The following is a 21,475-nucleotide window of genomic DNA, read 5'->3' on the forward strand; positions in this document are numbered from 1 at the left end:
TCACAGAAGTAGACAGAGAGACACAGTCTGGATTAAACTGTGACAGGTAGAAAAATGTTCTTATTTAGAAATCTGAGCAAAGTTTTAGTCTCTAAGATTTGGCAGCTGTATGCCATAATGATAGGATTTCTGTAAGTACTGCTTGCTGAATCCAGGTTCATTAGTTTGCATCAATGTCAAACACTCGCTATACAACACATTTTCATCTCATGGATAAGAGACATCTGAGATGTTCTTCTTGGTGACACTTGGTGTTAGAGATGTAATTCAACCTATTTCACAGTCATGAGTGCTGTTTCAGTTAGTTACAAGGAAGCTGGAAGATGGTGAGATGGTGTGGAGGGAGAGAAAAAGTTACACCTGCCATGTTCCTATTCCACAACTGATGCTCTGCTATGCTCAATACGCTTAATGGGAAGGGGCAGATGACATTGGAAGTTCTCTGTCAAGGGCGACAGGTACTAACTAAACAGGACAATTGGCAATCTAATCCTGTATGACATGAACAGTAGTAATACTACAACTATTCTAGAGATTCAGAACAGCCCTGCGGAGAAAGACTTGGGGGCGTTAGTCAATGAGAAACTTAACATGAGCTGGCAGTGTGTGCTTGTACCCAGAAAGCCAACCATATCCTGGGCTGCATTAGAAGGAGCATGACCAGCAGGTCGAAGGAGGTGATCCTGCCCCTGTACTATGCTCTTGTGAGACCTCACCTGGAGTACTGTGTGCAGTTCTGGTGTCCTCAACATAAAAAGGACATGGAACTGTTGGAAAAAGTCCAGAGGAGGGCCATGAGGATGATCAGGGGACTGGAGCACCTCCCGTATGAAGACAGGCTGAGAAAGTTGGGGCTGCTCAGCCTGGGGAAGAGAAGGCTGCGTGAAGACCTCATAGCAGCCTTCCAGTATCTGAAGGGGGCCTACAAGGATGCTGGGGAGGGACTCTTCATTAGGGACTGCAGTGACAGGACAAGGGGTAACGGGTTAAAACTTAAACAGGGGAAGTTTAGATTGGATATAAGGAAGAAGTTCTTTACTGTAAGGGTGGTGAGGCACTGGAATGGGTTGCCCAGGGAGGTTGTGAATGCTCCATCCCTGGCGGTGTTCAAGGCCAGGTTGGACACAGCCTTGGGTGGGATGGTTTAGTGTGAGGTGTCCTTGCCCATGGCAGGGCGGTTGGAACTTGGTGATTTTAAGGTCATTTCCAACCTGGACTTTTCTATGATTCTGTGATTCTTTAACTATGCCACAGAAATATGCTAGCACATCATACTGAAGCAGGTTTTGGTAATGACTGACCCAGAAGATAGCCTACGGGGTGGGGGTGTGTGGAAACCCAGTCCAGGAGAAAATCCCAGATCTAAATATGGATTTTGAAACAGAACTCTTTTATGCATGTTAACGTATGCTTTAATACATGTGCAAAGTAAACTAAAGACCAATAAGTCCACCAACAAAATCTAAACTTACCTATTCTACAGAAAAAAATGGTATTTCACTTTATTTTATGTGTAACTCAGAAAAATATATATGTACACTGTCTACATAGAATATTTAAATCCAAAAGGTGGCTCAGAATTTTAGCCATGAAGCCAAGGTATTAGGAAGCATCCATTATATGTTGCACAGACACAACATTACATATTTTTCCATTAAAATGTTATGCGCACTCCAAGTGGTCAGACATTTCAACTGACAGTAGATATGAAGCTCTTACATTATCCTTTAATAAACATGGAAAGCGCCCAAGCCAATATCTTAATGTCTGCATATATACAAGCCAAGATCTTAATGTCTCTCTATACACAAACAACCTGCAATCACAAGTTAAAGGGAGCAACCCAGATATTTTAAACTCAATTTTCAGCTTTATATGCATACACTCTAAAGAAAATAAACCATAAAACTTACAGGTTCTACAAATTCAAATTTCTTTTTCTCTTGTACTTCTTGAATTTTAAAAACATATTCTAATGATGCTTCATAAAAGTTTTGATGTTCTCTGTCAATCTGTGTATCTGCCTAAAAGACAAAATGAAATATAGACAACATTAATTTACTCTCATGATTGATTTAAAAACAGATTTTGTCATTAACGAGCAGATCTTCCATAAGATTACTTTACAAGCTTCATGGTCAGTTTTCTTCGTGAAAATTAGAATACCTACTTAAAATAGCTAAACATAAGTTTAAGAAACTAGCATCACACATTTTAGTCTCATGCCTTTTCTCCACTCCTTCTTAGTTTCCTCTTGATTTTTGCACTTTAATATTCTACTTTTTAAGATACCCTAGGGGGAAATATAGAAAGGCAGCAGCAGGAAATCTCTCCCTGGTATATGGCAAGCTTAGAGAAAGAAACAGAAGAGAGGATAGGAATTAAGGATGGACAAAAAGATAATTATTTCGATTGAAAAGTTTGACTATCACATGTACTAAAATTATATCTATTTCTAAGCTTCAAATACTTTCCCCAAAAGATATTTTCTTTCTTAAACAGACTGTCTTTAACAATGACATCTTGAAACTTATTGTTTCACAATATGAGTCTCATGCTCTTGGAATATAGACATATTTAAGTCCTTAACCTCATAAATCAATTATTTTTCATGTTTTAATTTTCAAATGCCAGAACCACAAGGCAATACTTGTCAGAAGTGCCTGACTAATAGCAACCAACAGGAAGACACAGTAACAAAACAACGTCTTCTGCCTAAATAGCATTAATAAGAATTAATTCTTATCAACTGATAAAGTGTAACAGGCTTTTATCCTCAATTTAAACAATCCATAGAAGAACCTAACAGACAAGTAGTGTAGTATGTGGATAATGCTTAAGGAAGAGATGCAGATTTAATTTTAATTCATCTTCCTTCATAAAAAATCATTTTCTCAAGCAAATCTCTTTTGGGCTGCATTAGTTAGGCTTTGGTCTTAGGTCAGAAAGAAATTCTATCAAGTATCAACAACATGAGTAACACCAGTTCAGCTAGTTTTGACATATGCCAGTTAAAATATAGCAGTATATTTCTGTATATTCCCTAGTTCAACTCTGGCACTAAAAAAAAATCAAATAAACAAAAATTGGAAAAGCTAGATATTGTCTTCCCTTGACAGCAAACACTAAACCAGCAAATAGACCAGTGTTTTCATATTTTTAACAATACAAATGCAAAAAAAGTCAGTGTTTCCCTTCAGGCAGGACTTGGCTTACAATAGTACCATATATAATTAACATTGTTTCTTTAGTCAACAACATGCTACTACCATGATTTGGCTGCACAGACTCTTCAACAACACTGATTCACTTCCCTGGCACAGCGCTCCAACACTACTTCAAAGCATGGGCCTCAATGATATGCTTCAAATGATGCAGTACGAGCATTTCCTTGCCATGCTTATAAAAACCTAATCAGGAAATATATGCAAATAACTCTCTATAGAATATGTTCAGACCATCAAACTTTAGATGCCTAATTAAGGTGCTCTCAACTGTACTCAAGTGAGATATGTCAAATAGCCCAAAAGGGTACGAGAACTACTCCTTGCTCATCCCAGTGCTCTTTAACCCACATAATGAGATAAGGTACCAAGAAAACTCAACATTCAATGGAACAGTGGCTTAAAAAAAGAAGTATTTTTCAGTGTGACAGCAGCAGTCAATAAAAGGTATCCCATCTCACTAAATGCATGATGCTGCCTTGAGGCGAGGAGTTCCCTTCACTTGCACTAAGCCTTGCAGCCCCAGCCACCAGCCCCCTGTGGCTCTTTGCTCGTGCCCTGGCTCTGCTGTGGACTGTTCCAGCGAACTCTGTCCTGGCCACATAGGCTACAAATGGGGCTCACTGGAATCACTCTAGATGTGAGTTAACAGCAATCACTTGGATTTCAGGCATGGAATTGGTGTGCTTGCCTTTCCTTTTATTTCTCGTACAGACACAGGCCAAAAGGTACTCAGTTAACATTTTTGGTACTGATTTGCTCTTGTACATTCTATTTATGGTGAGTCCATATCACTGATTCAGCACACCTACAGCTGTACAAAACCATGGAAGACAGAAATGACAAGTTATGCCCTAAGTGCTTTATAAGCAGGGCATCCAGAAAGGCAAAAAACCTCAGCATCAGTTACAACATTTTTAAATCCAGAGACGTCACGTAAGGACACAGTGGAAAAATTTATTCTGGTTTTCCATTAGTTTATAAACTTGAGCCAAATCTGTTGTTATTCTACCACAGTTTATTAGATTCCCAGTTGTTACTTTTCACTTCAGTTGCTGTTTTTAGGCTGCAATTAACCTCATGCCTCCAGAGTAAAATATTTTATTTCTTTCATTTCTATTCTAGCATTAATTGATGATTAAGTTCACTTTTCTACATTTTGATAAGATCCCCCCCCCCCGCAGCTGGTGCTGTCTCTAACAGAACTGCTTCTCAGCAATATACACAGTATTCAGAAAAAGTGAAAGTTGTACATATAAAACGTCGACATGCAAGTGGAATAATTAAGCAATTCTACACAACTGATGTCTTATCTACAGTAATTATTATATAGACAACTCAGGATTATAAGCATTATTGCAAATTTTTAATAGCTAAGCCTCATTTAATGGGAATTATGGTATTATTCGTAAACATGAAAAGAAATCCTACAATTTGTGACTGAGTGATGGTTACATCTTCTGTGAAAACTGAACTCGATCTGCAAATTAATCCCCATGATTTTAAAGTCACTGTCACAAGAATAGTCTCATCAAATAATTTTTAACTACTTTTGGCACAAATCCCAAAGTGTCATTGATATCAAATTGCTGGTTTTACTGTAATTTGCCTCAAACACAAATCATAATTATTTCTACCAGCATACTGAAAAGCCCTGGAATCCTCCTGTTAAACTACAAGTCTTCACTGTTTGTTTTTTCAACAGAAAAGAATTAGCCATACAGCCTCCTCAAAGCTGAAGGTGTGGACACCATTTGAGGGCATGATGCTGCAGTCCCAGAATAAGGTGAAAAAAGCATCATTAAGGTTATCTCAGATCAGTCTCCCAGATTAAAGCCTACGTGAAACAAAAGCATTTTATCATGTCATAAATTAAATAGCAAAAAGAAATTAACTGACTTTCAAATATTCTGCAAATACCTTACAAAAGTCACATTTTTATTGTAGCGATGAAATTCTGGCTTTGTGATCAATAAACAGCTGTATTTGAAATACACAAAGTTGAACACATAGAACATTGCCTTCTTAAAATATTTAAGACTTATTAAGGTCATATTAATTCCACTCAAGAATTTATATTCACAAGAAGTGTGACCACAAGAAACCACCCCAATTTCACATTAAAAAAACACAGCAAGTCTTGAAGAGAACCAGTTTGCTACCAAGATCTCTATGCAAATGTGAAACTGGGTAAGAGTATGTTTAGTGCTTACATCTTGCAAATGAGATTCCTTCTTCTTTGCTGATAAATTTAAGTGCTTCTCTAGGATGGAATAATATTTCTCACTTTCCTTGTCAAACTTCTTCTTCCCATCCTGAAAAACAAAACATTTCTAAATAAAATATTTGACTAAATATCATAACTAACCTCAATTAAAAGAAAGAATATGTGCCAAAAGCTACTTTTGTTGGTTCCAATGTTTTTAGGGTTTATTCTGAAATAGGCCTGAAGATACTAGGAGAACTGACTCAATTATTAAATGCAAGATTAATCAGTTTCCCATAATAAATACACATGAGGTTTTATGTAGGTGGTATCTTGCTAAGCAGACATTTAATGCAAAATAATCTTCCCCAAGTTTTGTAACTGTACCTACCTGTCACACTGTCTTCACTGAAGAAAAATATTGTGGAAGAGGTAGATGAGTGTAATAAATTTGATGATGATATACGCCTATCTTTTGCATTCAAGACTAATATGCTTATTTTCCACCCATACTCTTAAAATATGAGGATGATGGAAAAACACATACATGGTTGCAATAGGAAATTCGTCCAAAAATCTGTTTCCAATAATGTTTTGATGTGTCTGAATATTTAAGCTTATTTCATTTAAAAGAGTTATCCTGCCTTTTTCCTTCCCCACTCTTCTTAAGTTTTTCCCATCACAGTCAGACAATGCTCACATTTCTACCATCAGACTACTTTAATGCATGATAATTCAATAAAAGGCTACTGCTATGAGTAAATTAAGAAACACCTGATTTTCCATTATCTAATTTAGAATTCATACATCAAATTTTTTTCAATCTGTTACTCTGCAATTTAAATCTGAAATTTAAGAAAAAGGCAGCTTTCACAAAAGCTTTTCCACCTTTCAAGAAGTGCCAAAGTTCAGGAAATAGGAAGAGAAATTAAAGTAAATATCCAACAGATTATTATTAATGGTAAAACCAGAATGTTAAATTATAAAGTTATATATCCTCCAATTAAGAGTATCTCTCTGTCAGTGACTTTTACTACCTTAGGTAAGTCCTAAGGATTCTCTGCAATGATTGACAACTTCAATATTTTGAGAAAACAAAGAAAACTCAAGATGAACCAGTCCTGCTTACACATGTGCAAAAGCTATTAATAGTGGAAAATCCAGCTCCTGGACATAACACAGTAACATCAGGTCATCTTCAGAACTGTAGTGATTCTTTTCCTGACCCCTTTCCCCCTAGAAATAGTTATATACAAAAGCAAATAGCTAGCCTGCATTGTAGCATCACCCTGTTTTTCTTTGCCATATCATGGGAAAGTGAGGTTAGTCAGAGAATTAAGAAATATGAAGAAGAATTTCATGCCACGAATGAAAACCTAAAAACCAGCTGTAACAACAAACCACTTACTGATTAGCTCCAGTGACTAAAGTTTACAATGGTAATCATACTGGATTATAAAACAGTATAGATATTTCTATCCTGCAAAAAGTTCAAACATATTTAGTATGAAAAATATGCACAATTTAATGTTCTCATTACCTCAAAATAGAAATATCTTCAGAAGACATCATAAGGAAAGGAAGGCACCTGGCCCAGCAAAAGTTAATTAATAACACAGAAAAATTCCCAATGCTTTCTATATTTAATTGCAGCTATGCAGATATGAAGAAAAAAGGCAAAAAAAAAAAAAAAATAAATAGAAGCTTGTATTTTGCCTAGCAAGGGAAAATAAGCTATATGAATTATCTTCTGAAATCTTTCCCATACAACATTCTTGAAAGAGAGAGAAGGCAGGACTCATCAAATGGCTGATCAGCTGACAAATTAACCTCTGTGGGACTGAAACCATAGGTTGGTTCCACAGCCACAGTTCTATTGGGAATAATCGAGTGCCAGGTTGTTATGACCAAGCAAGAACAACCTCAGTATCTCAACATCTCCTTCAGTCAGACAGAGAAATACAGTTCAGTTGATCACACACCACAGGTAAAAAGGTGTAGTTAGTTGCATACTAACTTACCTTCTCAGACAGTGATGTTAAGATGCTGAATTAAAAAGAAATAACTAGATTACTTTAAAATCCAAGTGACACCGGTAAAAAAGCCAGCATCTTGAGGAAATCCCCAAGTCAAGAAAAACTCAACTGTCGCAGTGAAAAGTGAAAAGAAAATTACTTCCCCACCCCCAGCCTCCATGTCACTCCAAGTTAGGAGAGGATTCTGCCTGATCGCAATATTGAAGCTTTTAGTGACAAGCGGTTGGAGTTCATTAGTAGATACCCTGTCCATGAGACTTATCTTCTTCAGAAGGTAACTTGCCATAGCCTTCAACAGTGAGGCCTGGGTGCAGATGACGCATACTACAGATCTGGGCTTGACAACATGATGGCCTTTGCTTCCTCAGAGGCTGGACCAAAGGAATGACATGTGAAGCCACAGGCAAAACTCCTGCAGGATTACCTGTGTCACACTAGAAATCACCCAGCCCAGTCAGCACCAATTCCCTCCCTAATAGATTTAGGATATGAGCAGTAGGTATTCCTCTTGCTTTGTGAACTATTTGTCTCAGAATCAAGCTGATATACAGGTGATGGATGATCCAAAGTCTAGTTAGCCACCTGAGCTCACTTTAACATAACCTTTACTAACAAGAGCTGAAGAGTCTGAAGTCTAAGCTGCTTGGTAAGAGTCAGAGAAAAGGTGTGAAAATGGAACTTGTCTGTCTGAAATAGCTCCTCTTCTTGATACAGCACATCAAATGCATCTAATATGGCTCCCAATGCACCAAATCCAGCTGCTTGTATTTTGTGCTAACATCTACAACAGAACGTATGAATTATGTATTGCATTACCTATTCTCTTCATAGGTAGAAAGGAAAACATAGAAAGTATGTTATCTGAACAGATACAACTCCCACAAGAGCAAGAAAAAAAAATCAAATAAACTAATTGTGGTTGCAAGCCATCTTGTATCTCATGTGATGCTTCATAACTATCTCCATGGCACTGTCCATGAGGACACACAGAACTTGAAGGCTCTCTTGGTCTTCTGCCAGCACTGCCACCCTCCTCTCAGGCTGCATCTCTCTGATGTAACAGATCTGCTCAACCACTACCTTCGCAGTTTTTATACCAGCAAAGTCAAAGAGAAAACTAACAATTTGGAGCTTCCTCAATACCAGGACAACTTCAGGCCCAGGTGCAGTGTTTCCAGGGGCAGCAGATCCTCTTTTCCGGACTTTAACACAACAAAATTTCTCCCTTCAAAGCTAGTAGTGGACAAAGTAAGAAGAAAAAACTTAAGTAGACTGAAAATAAGGTTTACTTGCCAATTTTGACTGCGTTATCGTCTATGCAGTGACACTTCTGGGAATACAGCTGCAATGCCAGCGGCACAGTGTTTCTGGCACTGTCCTGATCACTCAGGCACATTTCTGGGAAAAGGCTAAAAAATACTGGCCCCAACAGGTGAGCGAGTTCCCTTCGCTTGAAAGGTCCTCCGCTATGCCAGTAAACCCCACATATTTGAATGTACCAAAGCCTCTGAAAACTGCTGCTTCATAAAACGTAAGAAATAAAGATACACTCAGAAGCAGATGATTCATTTTCTGGAAGAGAAGAAACACTTCAGTTTAAGCCAAGATAACTCTCACCTTGCACACTTAGCCAGTGACTCACAGGCATACAGGCACATCCTAAGTGGAATCACAGACTTACCTCATTCTAGCCTTAGCCTTTTCTTCTGCTACACTCAAAACACTCTCTTATACACAGCTGCTGCCCAAACTAGTCATCTGAACCATGGTACCAGCAGTCTGTGCCCACAGGACTGAGAATTTTCCACATGCCAAGAGCTTTACAAAGAAGGTTTCCATGCAAAACTATCTCCCTGCAAAGGAGGAGACAGAGAATTGCTTCTGCCTCTGGATTCCACCTTGGATCAAATCCCATGGACGAAAGAGATGTGGTTGGCTAAGAAAGCTCATGCTGTACTGTTACCAGAACAGCCACCACCAGCCATGACACAAAATCATAAGGTACATGGCCATTAGGAAGATGCTCTTCCTGATCTCTGTGCACTATGTCTCTTCTTCCCTTCAGCCTTCAGCTTCCTTCCTTCCTTCCTGCAAGTAATCCTCATCCTTTCTCTTTGTCCTGGAAACTTAGCCATTTCTGTCAAAATATCAGCTAGAAACACATGAAATAATTAAGAAGGTGCAATAAAAACATCAAAACATAGAAAAAAAACACAAAATACTAATCCTTGATGTATTTTACACTGATGTATAAGACATCAATACCTTTTGTATAGACCAAGTTCTGCAGACTCTAAGCACTATAAATGTCTCTCTATAGTTTAACCATTCCTTGGTGTGCCAGGTCAGTAAACCTTAAATCAGTTAAAATATTTACAGTTTTAAACACTTCAAATTTCTAACAATCCCATTAGGAAAGCCCTTAACCAAATGCTCAGCTTCTAGCACGTAACGGAGTCTTACTGACTTCAGTACCCTCTTGACAGTGTCAAGTCATGTAACACAAGATCCAGGTTTAATTCCTGGCTTTGTTCTCCCTGCTTAATTTTCCTCTACAGTTTTATTTCAAAACTGATCAGAAAATCTCCAAAAAGAGAAAATCATCTTTTCAGAAACAAATCTTTCTCAGGATACCACTAATTAAAGTGTGCCAGTTAGAAGTTTAACTCAAAAGATATTCTCCCATCCCTCTTGCTTTACATCAACACCTGTGAAAAGATCAGACATCAGTTATTAAAAAGGTGACTCAGTTGGGTCAGGTGATATTTTTCCTATTCAGAAAGATTTTGATTCCATGCTGTAACTAATCACATGCATGCAATGAATCACTGACATAATTCCTATAAATTTTAACCACAAGCTGTATATTTGGATGTAAAGCAAAAAGGGGTATTGTATTTTGAAGCTGACCTCTCTTTTCCAGTGGGATCATCAAGAAATCAGATTTTGTCTTTTAATGATCTAAGTTTGCCACTACTTTGTGTCCAGTATTTTATGTCAAAATTGTTATACGTATCTTCAGAATTATTATATAAATTATTCCTCTTTACTTTTCATAAAGAGGATTTGCCATCCTTGTTTCTTTCCATTTTTTTTTTTTTCAGTTGCAATAACTTTTGGTATCATACTTATCTATTAGCATATCTTAACTCAATCTTACATCTGTCTCTAAACAAGGTAATTTTACTCTTTCTTTGTCCCAGAATTCATATGTAAACTTTAACACACTAATCCTTTAAACAAAAAACCTTGTGCATTTAGTTCAGATTAATTTTCAATAACAATATGCTTGTGCAACCATAAAACAAGCATGTTTTGTAGGAGGTGATCTTAAAAGGATCAAGAAAGGAAAGGAAAATAGAAAACATTGCAAAAAAAAAGAAAAAGGAGAAAAAATTCAACAAGAATCTCTTACTTACTTAAGAAACAAGTGAACATTGTGAAACATAGCTGTGATAATTTTTTTTCCCCCACCCAAAATTAGTACATATTTTTCTCCCCAATTCAAGCTGAGATGCAGAAACTGTAGAAACTGGCACAAAAATGCAACAGTAAGACTTGAATATACATCAAGTTAGGCGCATTTGTCAGTGGAAGAAACTGAAGGCAATGGTGAACTCCACAGAGATCAATAAATCCACATCCCCTTTCCTCCTCTTTGACAAGTGCAAAAATGTTGATATAACAACACACTGGAGATGGTCCCTCCTCGGAATTTTAGACTTAAAATATATTTTTCAAAGCCACCTTTTCCATTAACTTCCAGACAAAAATTCAAAATGTATTTTTACGAAGTTACTGGAATTTTGTTTTGAGTTGTAAATTTTGGGATCATCTCTTACAAAGTAGTAGGATAAAGAAAAGTAGAACTGTAGACTAGAAAATAAACTAAGTCTTGGAAATCCTGATTTGAGCTCAGATCCTATGATTTCCTGGAAAATGTGGGACCTCAGAGTCTCACAACATCTCTTCTGAGGAGAAGAGAAATAAATTCACCTTCCATTTTATTTTGTCTGAGGTTTTGCTTAGAATTCTCATGGAGTTGGTTGGTGTGTTGGGAGAATGGTATTTTTTGCTTTGTTTTAATAAAATTGAAATTATCATAGGCATTTGAGACTACAGACTGCATTCTGATAGATGTCTGGAGGTGGGGGGATTTCTTTTTGGTAGAGAGTTTGATTCATTATGTGAATGCTCATAGTTCAAGATAAGGCCAAAAGAGCTCTTCCAAAAGGAAAAGTGAAAAGGGAATATAAAACTCCTTCCCTCCTTCTCCCAATCAGAAATTAATGTATTGTGAGGCAATAATGTTTCTCCAAATCCATGAGAAAACTAGGAAGTTACAGGGTATCATTTGCGTATTGCTAGCAAATAACATGGAGTTGAACAAAGTTATTTTGTAGTTTATAAAGACATGATTGCCACTCAATATAAAATAGGGATAATATAGTCACAAATTATGACTTATGTTACTCCTAACTGCTAGTGAAAATACTTCCAAGTTGAAGCTGAATACATCATGCAGAAAATTAAATGTCTCAACAACTATAAACCTATCTTTACTAAAATAGAACAACCATATGCAAACCATGAATATCCAGAAAAAGAGTATGGTGTAAGACACAAATAATTATAATAAAAAGAACATATTGCAACTATGAAGTGTAACAAGGCAATAAACCAGGAATACAAGAGTGTTTAGCAGCGTTAAAGCTATGAAGATAGACATTAAAGACTGTCAGTTTAAAAAGTAACCTCAATTAAAACAAGGTAAGATATGCATAAAACTAAAACATACTTTAAACAACCCAAAACTAATTTAAGTTTAGGACTGAATTCACATCTGTGTAAAATACTGAATATACCTTCAAGAGATAATTTACTTTAAAGTTCATAAACCTCTGAAGAAAATTTCCATTTCCCTCCTTTATGCCTTGACAGGTATCAGGTACTTTCAAGTGTGTTTCCTGGAAGAGGAGAATCCTACAGCTGTTTCCTGATACTTCCCTATGTAATTCCATCAGATGTGAGCAGACAGAAGGTACTTACCATTAGAGACTGAAAGCAAAAAAATAAATAAAAAGCCTCACTATTTCTATGAGAGCTAAAATCCTGTTCAAATTAAGAAGTTCCTCTTAAATGAACAAATGTGTTTGTAGGATGTCATTTGTTTCTTTCCAAAACTTCTCTCTTGAAATGGAAAAATATTACAAGTTCCCAGCACTGCTGTGAAAAGACATCCAAACCTGCCAATACTGGCAGGTCGCAAAGCAGGACACATGAGACTCCCTGCTACTCAGCTGTAGAGCTGTCTGGAGTGTATTTGGCATTTGTCAATTCCAGGAGTAGCTGCTAGATGTCTGGGAATCTGTTAAATCCCTGCCCAAACAGCAGGACTGGTAAGTCTACACACGTAATCTAGTTATTTTGGTTTTAATGTCCACTGAATATGAAGGGATTTTTTTCTGGAAGATCTTAGGACTTTAGCATGTTATTGCTTAAACAATTTTAAGCAGCTCACTAGAATGGCAGAAACTGACTTTTTAAACTCTTCTCTGAAGCAGGTTTAAGATCGTTTTCTTAAGCTAAAACATCAACAGCAAGAAGGTCTCCTGCTCCTGTACAAAAGCTGTGACTTTCTTTTTTTAAATCATTTAAGGCTACATCTCCTCTTCAGGAATTAAGAAAAAAGCTTGAATTAACTCACATACTTCATCAAAAATCAAATGGAATCGACCGTTCATGTAACAAGCAATAAAGGTAGGTTAGAAATCGATAAAGCTATACATGCTGAGTAGAAAGTAAATGACAACAGAAGATACAACCCAATATTAAGTCATTGCTTACATGATAAAAGGAAAGAAGCCAAATCAGGGCACACTGTTCTTCTAAACAGTCAATCAGCAACAACACATGTTGTGATTTAGAATATTCAAAATGCTGAAGTCACTGAAGTGGCAACACTACTCATGGGAACCTGTTAGCATTAATGCTTCCAAAATGAGACTGGAGAGGAGACTTTCGAGTAGAAAGTAGTTGTATTGTGGTTTATTCATTATCTAGTTCCACAGCTACCAAAAGCTCATTATGGAAAAGTAAAACAAAAAAACTTATGTTTTTTATTGTTTCTGCTTCATTTCCATACGTACCAAAATCAGGTCATTTCAGATGACAAAGTGGGGCAAACGGAAAGAAAAGAAGGTTTACAGGAAAAAACAAACATAACACCAGGTCTGGTGGGTTGTAACCGAATCTTTGAGGCACTCAGTGCCACACATGGACTGTGCTAGCAGAAGAAAAGCAACACTGACAATGGGTTATACTGAAGTGCCCAGGTTCTGCTCATGGGAAATGGGCAGCTCCAGTTCTTGCCTCACCTTTCACATCAGCTCCTGCACAAAGCAGGGACAAATCTATCAGCTTCACCCATGTTTAGACAGATCGAAGTTGCTTTTCAAGTTCAGCAGTCATACCAACCTGTTATCCAGTGCTGCACCAGCAGTGAAAAAAGTTTGTTTTTCTTAATTCTCTAGTTCTCATACTAAGGACAGAGAAGATCGACTTGGCTCTACAGTTAGTAACATAAGTGCACAGAAATGCTAAAGACACAGTTCAGGGATGCTACAGGCAAAACAGCTTTGTAGCATGACCCCTGCACTTGACAGCAAGGCTTGCTTTCATTCTAACATTCAGAGCAGTGAATTTCTCAACTACAAAAAGAACAACCGATTTTTAAAAACACATTAGACTTGCCAGCAACTTCCCTTGGTCTCCACCATTGTCCCTTTCCTGCCCTCACTTCTTGGCTTTGTCCATCTCCTTTCCTCCCCATGGGAGGTACACTGTTGTTTCAGACTCTCCATGTCTCCTTTCCTATTTTAATTCTCTCTAATCTAAATAAAGTGTATTTCAGGAATCTCTCAGTATGACAGTAAAGTACAATGGGTATGAAGAGACCACTTCATCTGCACAGTTAGCAACTATCTTCTTGGATCTAGATGATCTTTAAAGTCCCTTCCAACCCAAACCACTCTATGATTCTCTGATTCTTTCTTTCATGCACTTGAAGAAAGTACAAAAAAGCTGCAAAGAACATAATGTCATTCAAATAAAGCAATTCTGACAGAGTAGTCTAAAATGTCACATACTCACTGCTTTATTTTAAAAACAGAAGATAAAAATATCTCTTTTCTCAAGTAGTCATTTCTGTTTAAAAACACTCCTTGGGAATCTCTCTCCTGTCTATGCCAACCAATCAGCCGACACTGCAGATTTCAGCATGCCAGCAGCACGTTCCACACAGCACATGGTCCCACGCCACCTCACACGTCATCGCAACGAGACCACAACGTTCAGCCAAGGATGAACTGGAGCCTTGTTATGAGAAAGCTTTTAGATTAATACACACAACTGGAAGTTTTGCTGTTTACAGTCTGGTGTTAATGTCAGAAGTTATTCTGTTCTGTTTTGAAAGCATCTATTTTCAGAGTCCCTCTTACAACACCGATAAAGGAACACAAACTGTCACTTAGGGGTGAAGAGTTATGCCTCCCCACTGTTGCAGTTCAGCTCAACCAGACCTCTCAGTTTACTTCTTAGGGAGGGATGATCTCCTCTTCCAGACAACCATCCGAGACCACCCCTTCTTGGCAAGCTCCATAGGAATATATTGTTCTGTGGTGGCTACTGCAGACTGAAAGATCCTGAAATAATGAAGCTGAGTAACTTAGCAGAAAGATTGTGCTCTTGGTGCTCCTGTATTAAACCTTCAAGTAATGATGCCCATCTTTTGTGACAGCACAGAAGTGACACTTTCCAGCTACACTTTGGAATAGAGCTATTTCATCCTCGCTTTGTCAAAAGCAAAATTGCTACAACAGTGAGAAAGTGCAAATCTGCATATTCTCTGGCCCCTGCAGAACCTGTTGCATAGACAGAACAACATACTGGATGAAGGGAAACCTGTGGTGATAGAGCCAAGTGTCCCAATCAAATGATTTTCTGTCTAGAAAGGAAAATGAAAGTCCACCATATGTGTGGAGTAAAGACCCACAGACTTAACATCATCTGAGTTAATGACCAAACAGATGTATTTTTATGCTGCTACCTTAAACGCGCCACAAAAGTAAGGGAAGCAATGGAGAAAGAGATTATAATTTTCCTCGAGACTCCTGAAGAAAACCCCAACATGTAATAGAATAAGATTAATGAATTAACTTATACCCATCTAAAAAGCCTCTTAAGCTTTGTTTGGCACAGCTGTGGCACTATGCAACACCCATTAGCTCAACTCTGAAGTAATCCCTGCAGGGTAAGAGAATGCAGCTGCCTTTCTGAAATCATGATGAATTTGGGTTGATAAAAGATGCCAAAATTCAGGGTGGAGTTTAATTTTGAGCACAGGGGGAAGGGGAGGTAGGTGCCTCTGACTAACTGAATGGAAACCAAGACCTTGTGCAGGGAGAAGAATACTAAAACTTCTGATTCCTCCAAGTCCTTCTCTGTACCATGGGTGACTGGCCGCTTCCTATATCTCACTTAAAACCTTCTTGAGATTCTTGAAGTGTCATCAACAACATTAAGACCTGTTTTTCTGGTGTGCAACATAATCCTCTCCAAGCTGTGGCTGACAGCAAGGCTAGAAGGGACATAACACATGAGTTAAGCTACAGCAGCCCACTGAGAATGAGAAAAGCCCTTTGTTCTGGCGTGGGTTTTTTGGTATTGTTTTTTCCTTTTAAATATTAAGTGTATTTGCAAAATCCTCTGTGCTTTGAAGCACTCAATATGAAGTTCAGTTCCCCTGTGACCTGGAAATAAAGTTTGGAGGTGAATGTCCTTGCCCATACTTTTAATCATGACTCAGGAGTCCAGCAGGATTCTAGGAGCTGTGAGGAGTCAGCATGCAACCTTTCTGTGATACACATAACACTGATTCTAATTAGCATGAAAAAGACCTTAATTTAATTAGAAAATATGGTGGTTTTTTGGTATTTTTATGTTCTTTCGTTGTTTTCCACTAGAAGGGCTGATACCTGCTACCTAAGTCTTAGGGGGGTTTTGTTTTTGTTTTGTTTGGTGTTTGTTTTTTTTTTACCAAACATAGATTTATTTTTTTTAAATAAATGGTTCTTTTTGCCAACAAAAATACCCTGCATATTCACTTCAGCAATTCCATTGAATAACACATTTATTCTAAGTTTAATTCTTAGATGTTAAGGCATAATAAAGTAAAATACATTTCCTATTTACTATAGAGGACTAATTTACCTACTCTTAATTTATACCTGCTTTCTTTTGAATGTAAATTCGAATTTCATTAAAGTGACGAAAAAAATACAGCTTCAGAACTGCTTTTAGCCAGGCAGCCAGTTAATCATACTATTTTTCAAAAAGAAAGAATGCATTTAACAGAATTTATTAAAACAGACTTTCTGCATAATATTAACTGGTTTACTCAAAAGTACCTACAGTTAATGGATTGAACCAACAGTTATTAAACACTGTGTCCACAATACTTCAGTGATGAGATTTGAATTTTTGCTCTTGTTTTTTTAAAGGAATACACTGGAAATGAAACAAGATTTTAGGATTGTTCTCTTTGGGTTTTATGTTTTTTTTTTCTGTCAACTTCCAGAAGTTTCTCAGCCTTGAATGAATCAGTTACTGAACTGAAGTAAACTGCAATGAGACAGTATTTTTGCTGCATATGCAGAATGACAAGAGCTGTCCCAGGTGGATTAGCTGCTTCAAAAAACCTCTGGGTCCAGACACTCAGCCAGAGATATCTCCCACCTTAATGGATTTGGCTTTCTGCAGAAGAAAGTTTTTTGAAGCTTCCCAAATATTTCACACACAGTAGTGTAAAAGAAACAGTGGCTACAAATACCATAGCACTCCAAATATTTTCTACATTTTTAAAAATAATTTTAATAGAGATTACCAAATTGATGCAGGTCTTTCACAGCTTCCTATTGCCATGAATTTATTTATTTGAGGCACTGGAATGGGTTGCCCAGGGAGGCTGTGAATGCTCCATCCCTGGCAGTGTTCAAGACCAGGTTGGATGAGGCCTTGGGTGACATGGTTTAGTGTGAGGTGTCCCTGCCCATGGCAGGGGGGTTGGAACTAGATGATCTTAAGGTCCTTTCCAACCCTAACTATTCTATGATTCTATGACTGTATTTTGAGCAAAAAACAAGATGAAATCAAACCAAACCAAACCAAAACCCCAAACAGTTTTAACAATATTTAATCTGAAGAAGTTTCCAAATTTTCAAGTTTTCTTACAATTGTCACAAACAAAATTTACCATTAGAAAAAGCCTTTTTTTTAAGCTTAGCCTCCCAATTTCTCAGTTGTTGCATCTATCAATGCTACCTTAAATAGGATACCAGATTAGACAACATATTTTGCATTATTTCTCAGATAATTATCTAGGACCAAGGCCTTGGAATGAAATGTATTTATAAATGCAATTTACAACTCTTTCACATTTCATGAACTTGATCCAAAACTCAAGGATTTATACAAGTAAAAGAAAATCTAAAGAAAATTTGTACTTCTTTTCCTACCAGACATAGATCCCTAAAAGCCTCTAATATCTAAAGAGAATCCCACTTGAGCTTTTTATCCGTACAGCCTACTACTTGGTTTGCAGCTGTGTCATGACCACTGAGCAGCCTCAGTTCCTCACACTTGGTCATTTCATCTTACACTTTCTTCCTAATCCTCCAGTCCTCCTCTATCTGGGCAATGCTCCCAACACATGCAATCCCAAACTGTGTCAGCACCACCAGATGGTTTTTACCTGGTCATTAAGGAAAATAAAACAACAGATCAATCTCTAATTGCCCCTTGGGATCTTCTAATTAGTAACTTCTCCTTAACCAGACAATCTCCCCCATAAACAAAACTCACTGCCCTTTCCCCATTAGCCAGTTCCTTGGGCAAAGGGAGTTTCCTATACTAATCCCTGTCTAAACTAAATTATAATGCCTAATACAGGGTGCTTTAAAAGCCTTGCTGAAAAAAAATCAGATTTGAACTGCTGCATTTCCTTGCCTGTAGAATAAGCTTCTTATCAACAAAGCTATCAGGTAACTCTGGTAGTAAACATTTTTGGGAAACTGTTGCATTTTAACTCCAAACATTTGGACCTCATCTATCCTGGCCTATATTTCTGCTTCCTTCCACTGGCCTCCTCCCCTCTAAGGTTCAAACTGGCATTAAAATATCACAAAACTAGTGGACACAAGTATTAAACCTTGAGTAACAGATGCTGCTTATAATGAAACACCTTCCACTGTACCTACTAGAGCAAGGTCAGGCATTTTTCTCAGTTAAAGGACAACAAATGCTGCAATTGATTGATTAGATACCAAGGAAACCAGTTCACAAAATGGGCATTCTGGCATTTCTAGTGATCCCAGCTAAACCTCAGCTTTGACAGCTTTCTGACAGACTCCAAAAATCAGGTGATTTTTTTCTTGTTTTATGATCCTCAACTTCTGGACAATCCAAATAAAACAGGGGGAGCGTGCCAGCTCCTGCCTGCCCACATCATGCAAGTATAGATGTGAACAGAGATGCAGGAAAATTAATCCCAGCAGTGAACATGGATTTGTTTCCCAAGTAGAAAGGAACTCACAGCTTTGAATTAATTAAAGTAAATAATAATAAAAAATTATCCTCCTGGCCAAAATAAATAATTTTAGGAAACAAACAGATGGAACTGTAAGGAGGAAACAAAACTTGCTTTTTAAGTCTTAAAACCAAAATTGCTTCTGTTGTCTTTGATCTGATTTAAGTTGCACTAAAGGTCAATGAATATTGGAACAAATATTGCTAAATACTGTACTCAATGGATAAAAAGAACACGAAAGTCTGGCCTTTTTGTACATCACACATCACACAGTGATCTCACCAATGTTACCAGCTGGGGACTTGCAGACCACATTGACCAAAAAAGGGAAAATGCTTCATGCCTGAAATCCTTTCCCAGTTACCTCACCCAGCTTTTGCTCGCATTTCTGCAGTAATTGCAGAGGTCATTTCTTTAAACTCAGATGGAGTAAATCAACAGGCTACCCAATGCAAAGCTGGGTTTGTGTAGTCTCTGGAGAGAACTCAGCTTTATTTAAACTGAGTGTGTACAGAAAAGGAAGAACTGAAATATGTGCAATAAAAACAGAAGAGCGAGTAGTATAAATCGAGAAGAGCGAGTGATGGGGATTTGTGTATTGCTGGTTTGATTACAAACACTAATGTTTTATGGGGAAAGTTTCTCGATTTGTTGGGTACCTTCAGGTTTTTGAAGCGCATGTGAAGTATTAGTCTTTAATGTTACTCTTATGATGTTCCAAAACCACTTGAACTTTGCACTCTGGGTTTATGCTGTCCTCGTATTTGAAATAAAGCTTTGCAACATCAACAGGATATATTTTATCCTCCATATTATCTGTAATTTCTGTGACAGTATTTTTTGCCTAAACTTGATACAGCTTTGAATAAAGAAGGAAATACTCTCATTCGCTGTATTAGACACAGCGGTAGCATAGGCCTACAACAGTTCATCACGATTGTGAAAACCCTGAAAAGTTACTTATAAAAATAAAACAGTGATTATCATAGCAAAAACCTGTCATCAATTTATAACATTTTCTCTTTTTTTTCCTGCATGTGTGTGGCAGGGTGACGGGGTGGGGGTGGGGGGAGTGCTTGTTTTTATCTCCAGTTGAATTTCATCAAGTGTTTTAGAAAAGAAAGAAAAAATGCCAAGTAAGCACTTTTAAGTGCTCTTTCATGTAATCTTCCTCTCACCAAAATCTGACAGTAGTACCTAGTATCATTTCTGATTATGTATATTGGTAACACAACTATCTCTTATTTTCTTTTTCCTCCATAAATTTGGAAACACAGCTTAACAAGGTACTAGAACTGATCGTTTCAAAGACAAAAGGGAGAGAATCCAGCACTCATCACTGTTTATAAAATACGGTCTAACAATGTAAGACTGATCACAAAGACCAGCTGCTTGCACCTCTAGCTACTGCTGAAATTGCCAATACAAAAAGCATATATATAATTAACCTCATGCTTCTATACCTATCTCTTACAATGTTGGTACACAAGATGTTACAATGCAAATTAACTGAAAATTCACAGCTCTAGAAATACACAATATGACACAACTATCAGCTATCCTGTGGCGTCTGCACTATTTCAACCTCTCCTTGGAGAGGAACACATACATAGTTTTCTGTTTTTTTTGAGGAGAGACGGATGGCAGACAAACTAGAGCAAGTTTGGGTCTGAAATGAATGAAATTCTATATGCTGTTGTAAGTTAATACAAGGGGTAAAACCAGCTCAAACTCGGTATTTCAGAACAAAAAGTAACAGGTTATATATGGTCCATACAGCTGGCGTGTTTAAAGAAGACCTCAAAAAAAAAAGCGACATTCTCATTGTCCTCTGAAACTTGCATCTGAAGCCCAAGCAACAAGAAAGCATCTAATTTTTATTTGGCTATCAGTTCAGATTACCCTAGAGGAGTTTAAAGAGCCAAATCTCTGTGCACACCTTCATTAACTGCAGACAAATAACAAGCAAACTCAACTCATCCCGCATCTGCAAGAGTTCAGAAATACTCAAGGACTGAGTTGGGTGAACAGAAGTGGAGTAGTTATCTCACCACATTCTCTATTCTACTAGCATTGACTTTTGGAAAGCCCAGATTTCTACTCTTCACACTGGTCTTATTATTCCTAGCTCATACATTGCGGTTTTCTAATTACTAGAAAAACATTATTAAATATAACTAATCTCTCACTTCTTTGTATTGATTCCATTCAGTTAAAGGCCAACTGTAATTGCTTACACTGATGCAAATAAATTCAGAGGCAAATGTTTGTGTCACCATATGGGCTATGCAGGCAGTACAAATCTCTCATTTTTTGAGCCTGAGAGTTGAACTTTATGAGCAATGCAAGAAAGTAGGAGTTTATT

The 21,475-nt window shown here is 37.4% G+C and overlaps 1 protein-coding gene across 2 annotated transcripts in view; it reads right to left on the reverse strand.

Moving 5' to 3' along the window:
* ARHGAP42 (Rho GTPase activating protein 42) overlaps positions 1 to 21,475 on the reverse strand; it is a 154,869-nt gene that overhangs the window by 48,214 nt on the left and 85,180 nt on the right. For both annotated transcript variants that reach the window (XM_057399797.1, XM_057399796.1), the window contains exons 5-6: positions 5,438 to 5,539; positions 1,914 to 2,024 (exon numbers count right to left, since the gene is read on the reverse strand). In XM_057399797.1, the coding sequence (XP_057255780.1) occupies positions 1,914 to 2,024; positions 5,438 to 5,539 (213 nt within the window). The remainder of the gene's footprint in view (positions 1 to 1,913; positions 2,025 to 5,437; positions 5,540 to 21,475) is intronic.

Source organism: Pezoporus wallicus, unplaced genomic scaffold (genome assembly GCF_028554395.1).
Source record: "Pezoporus wallicus isolate ANWC-B61680 ecotype Strahan unplaced genomic scaffold, APGP_CSIRO_Pwel_v1 scaffold_6446, whole genome shotgun sequence".
Classification (NCBI taxonomy): Eukaryota; Metazoa; Chordata; class Aves; order Psittaciformes; family Psittacidae; genus Pezoporus; species Pezoporus wallicus.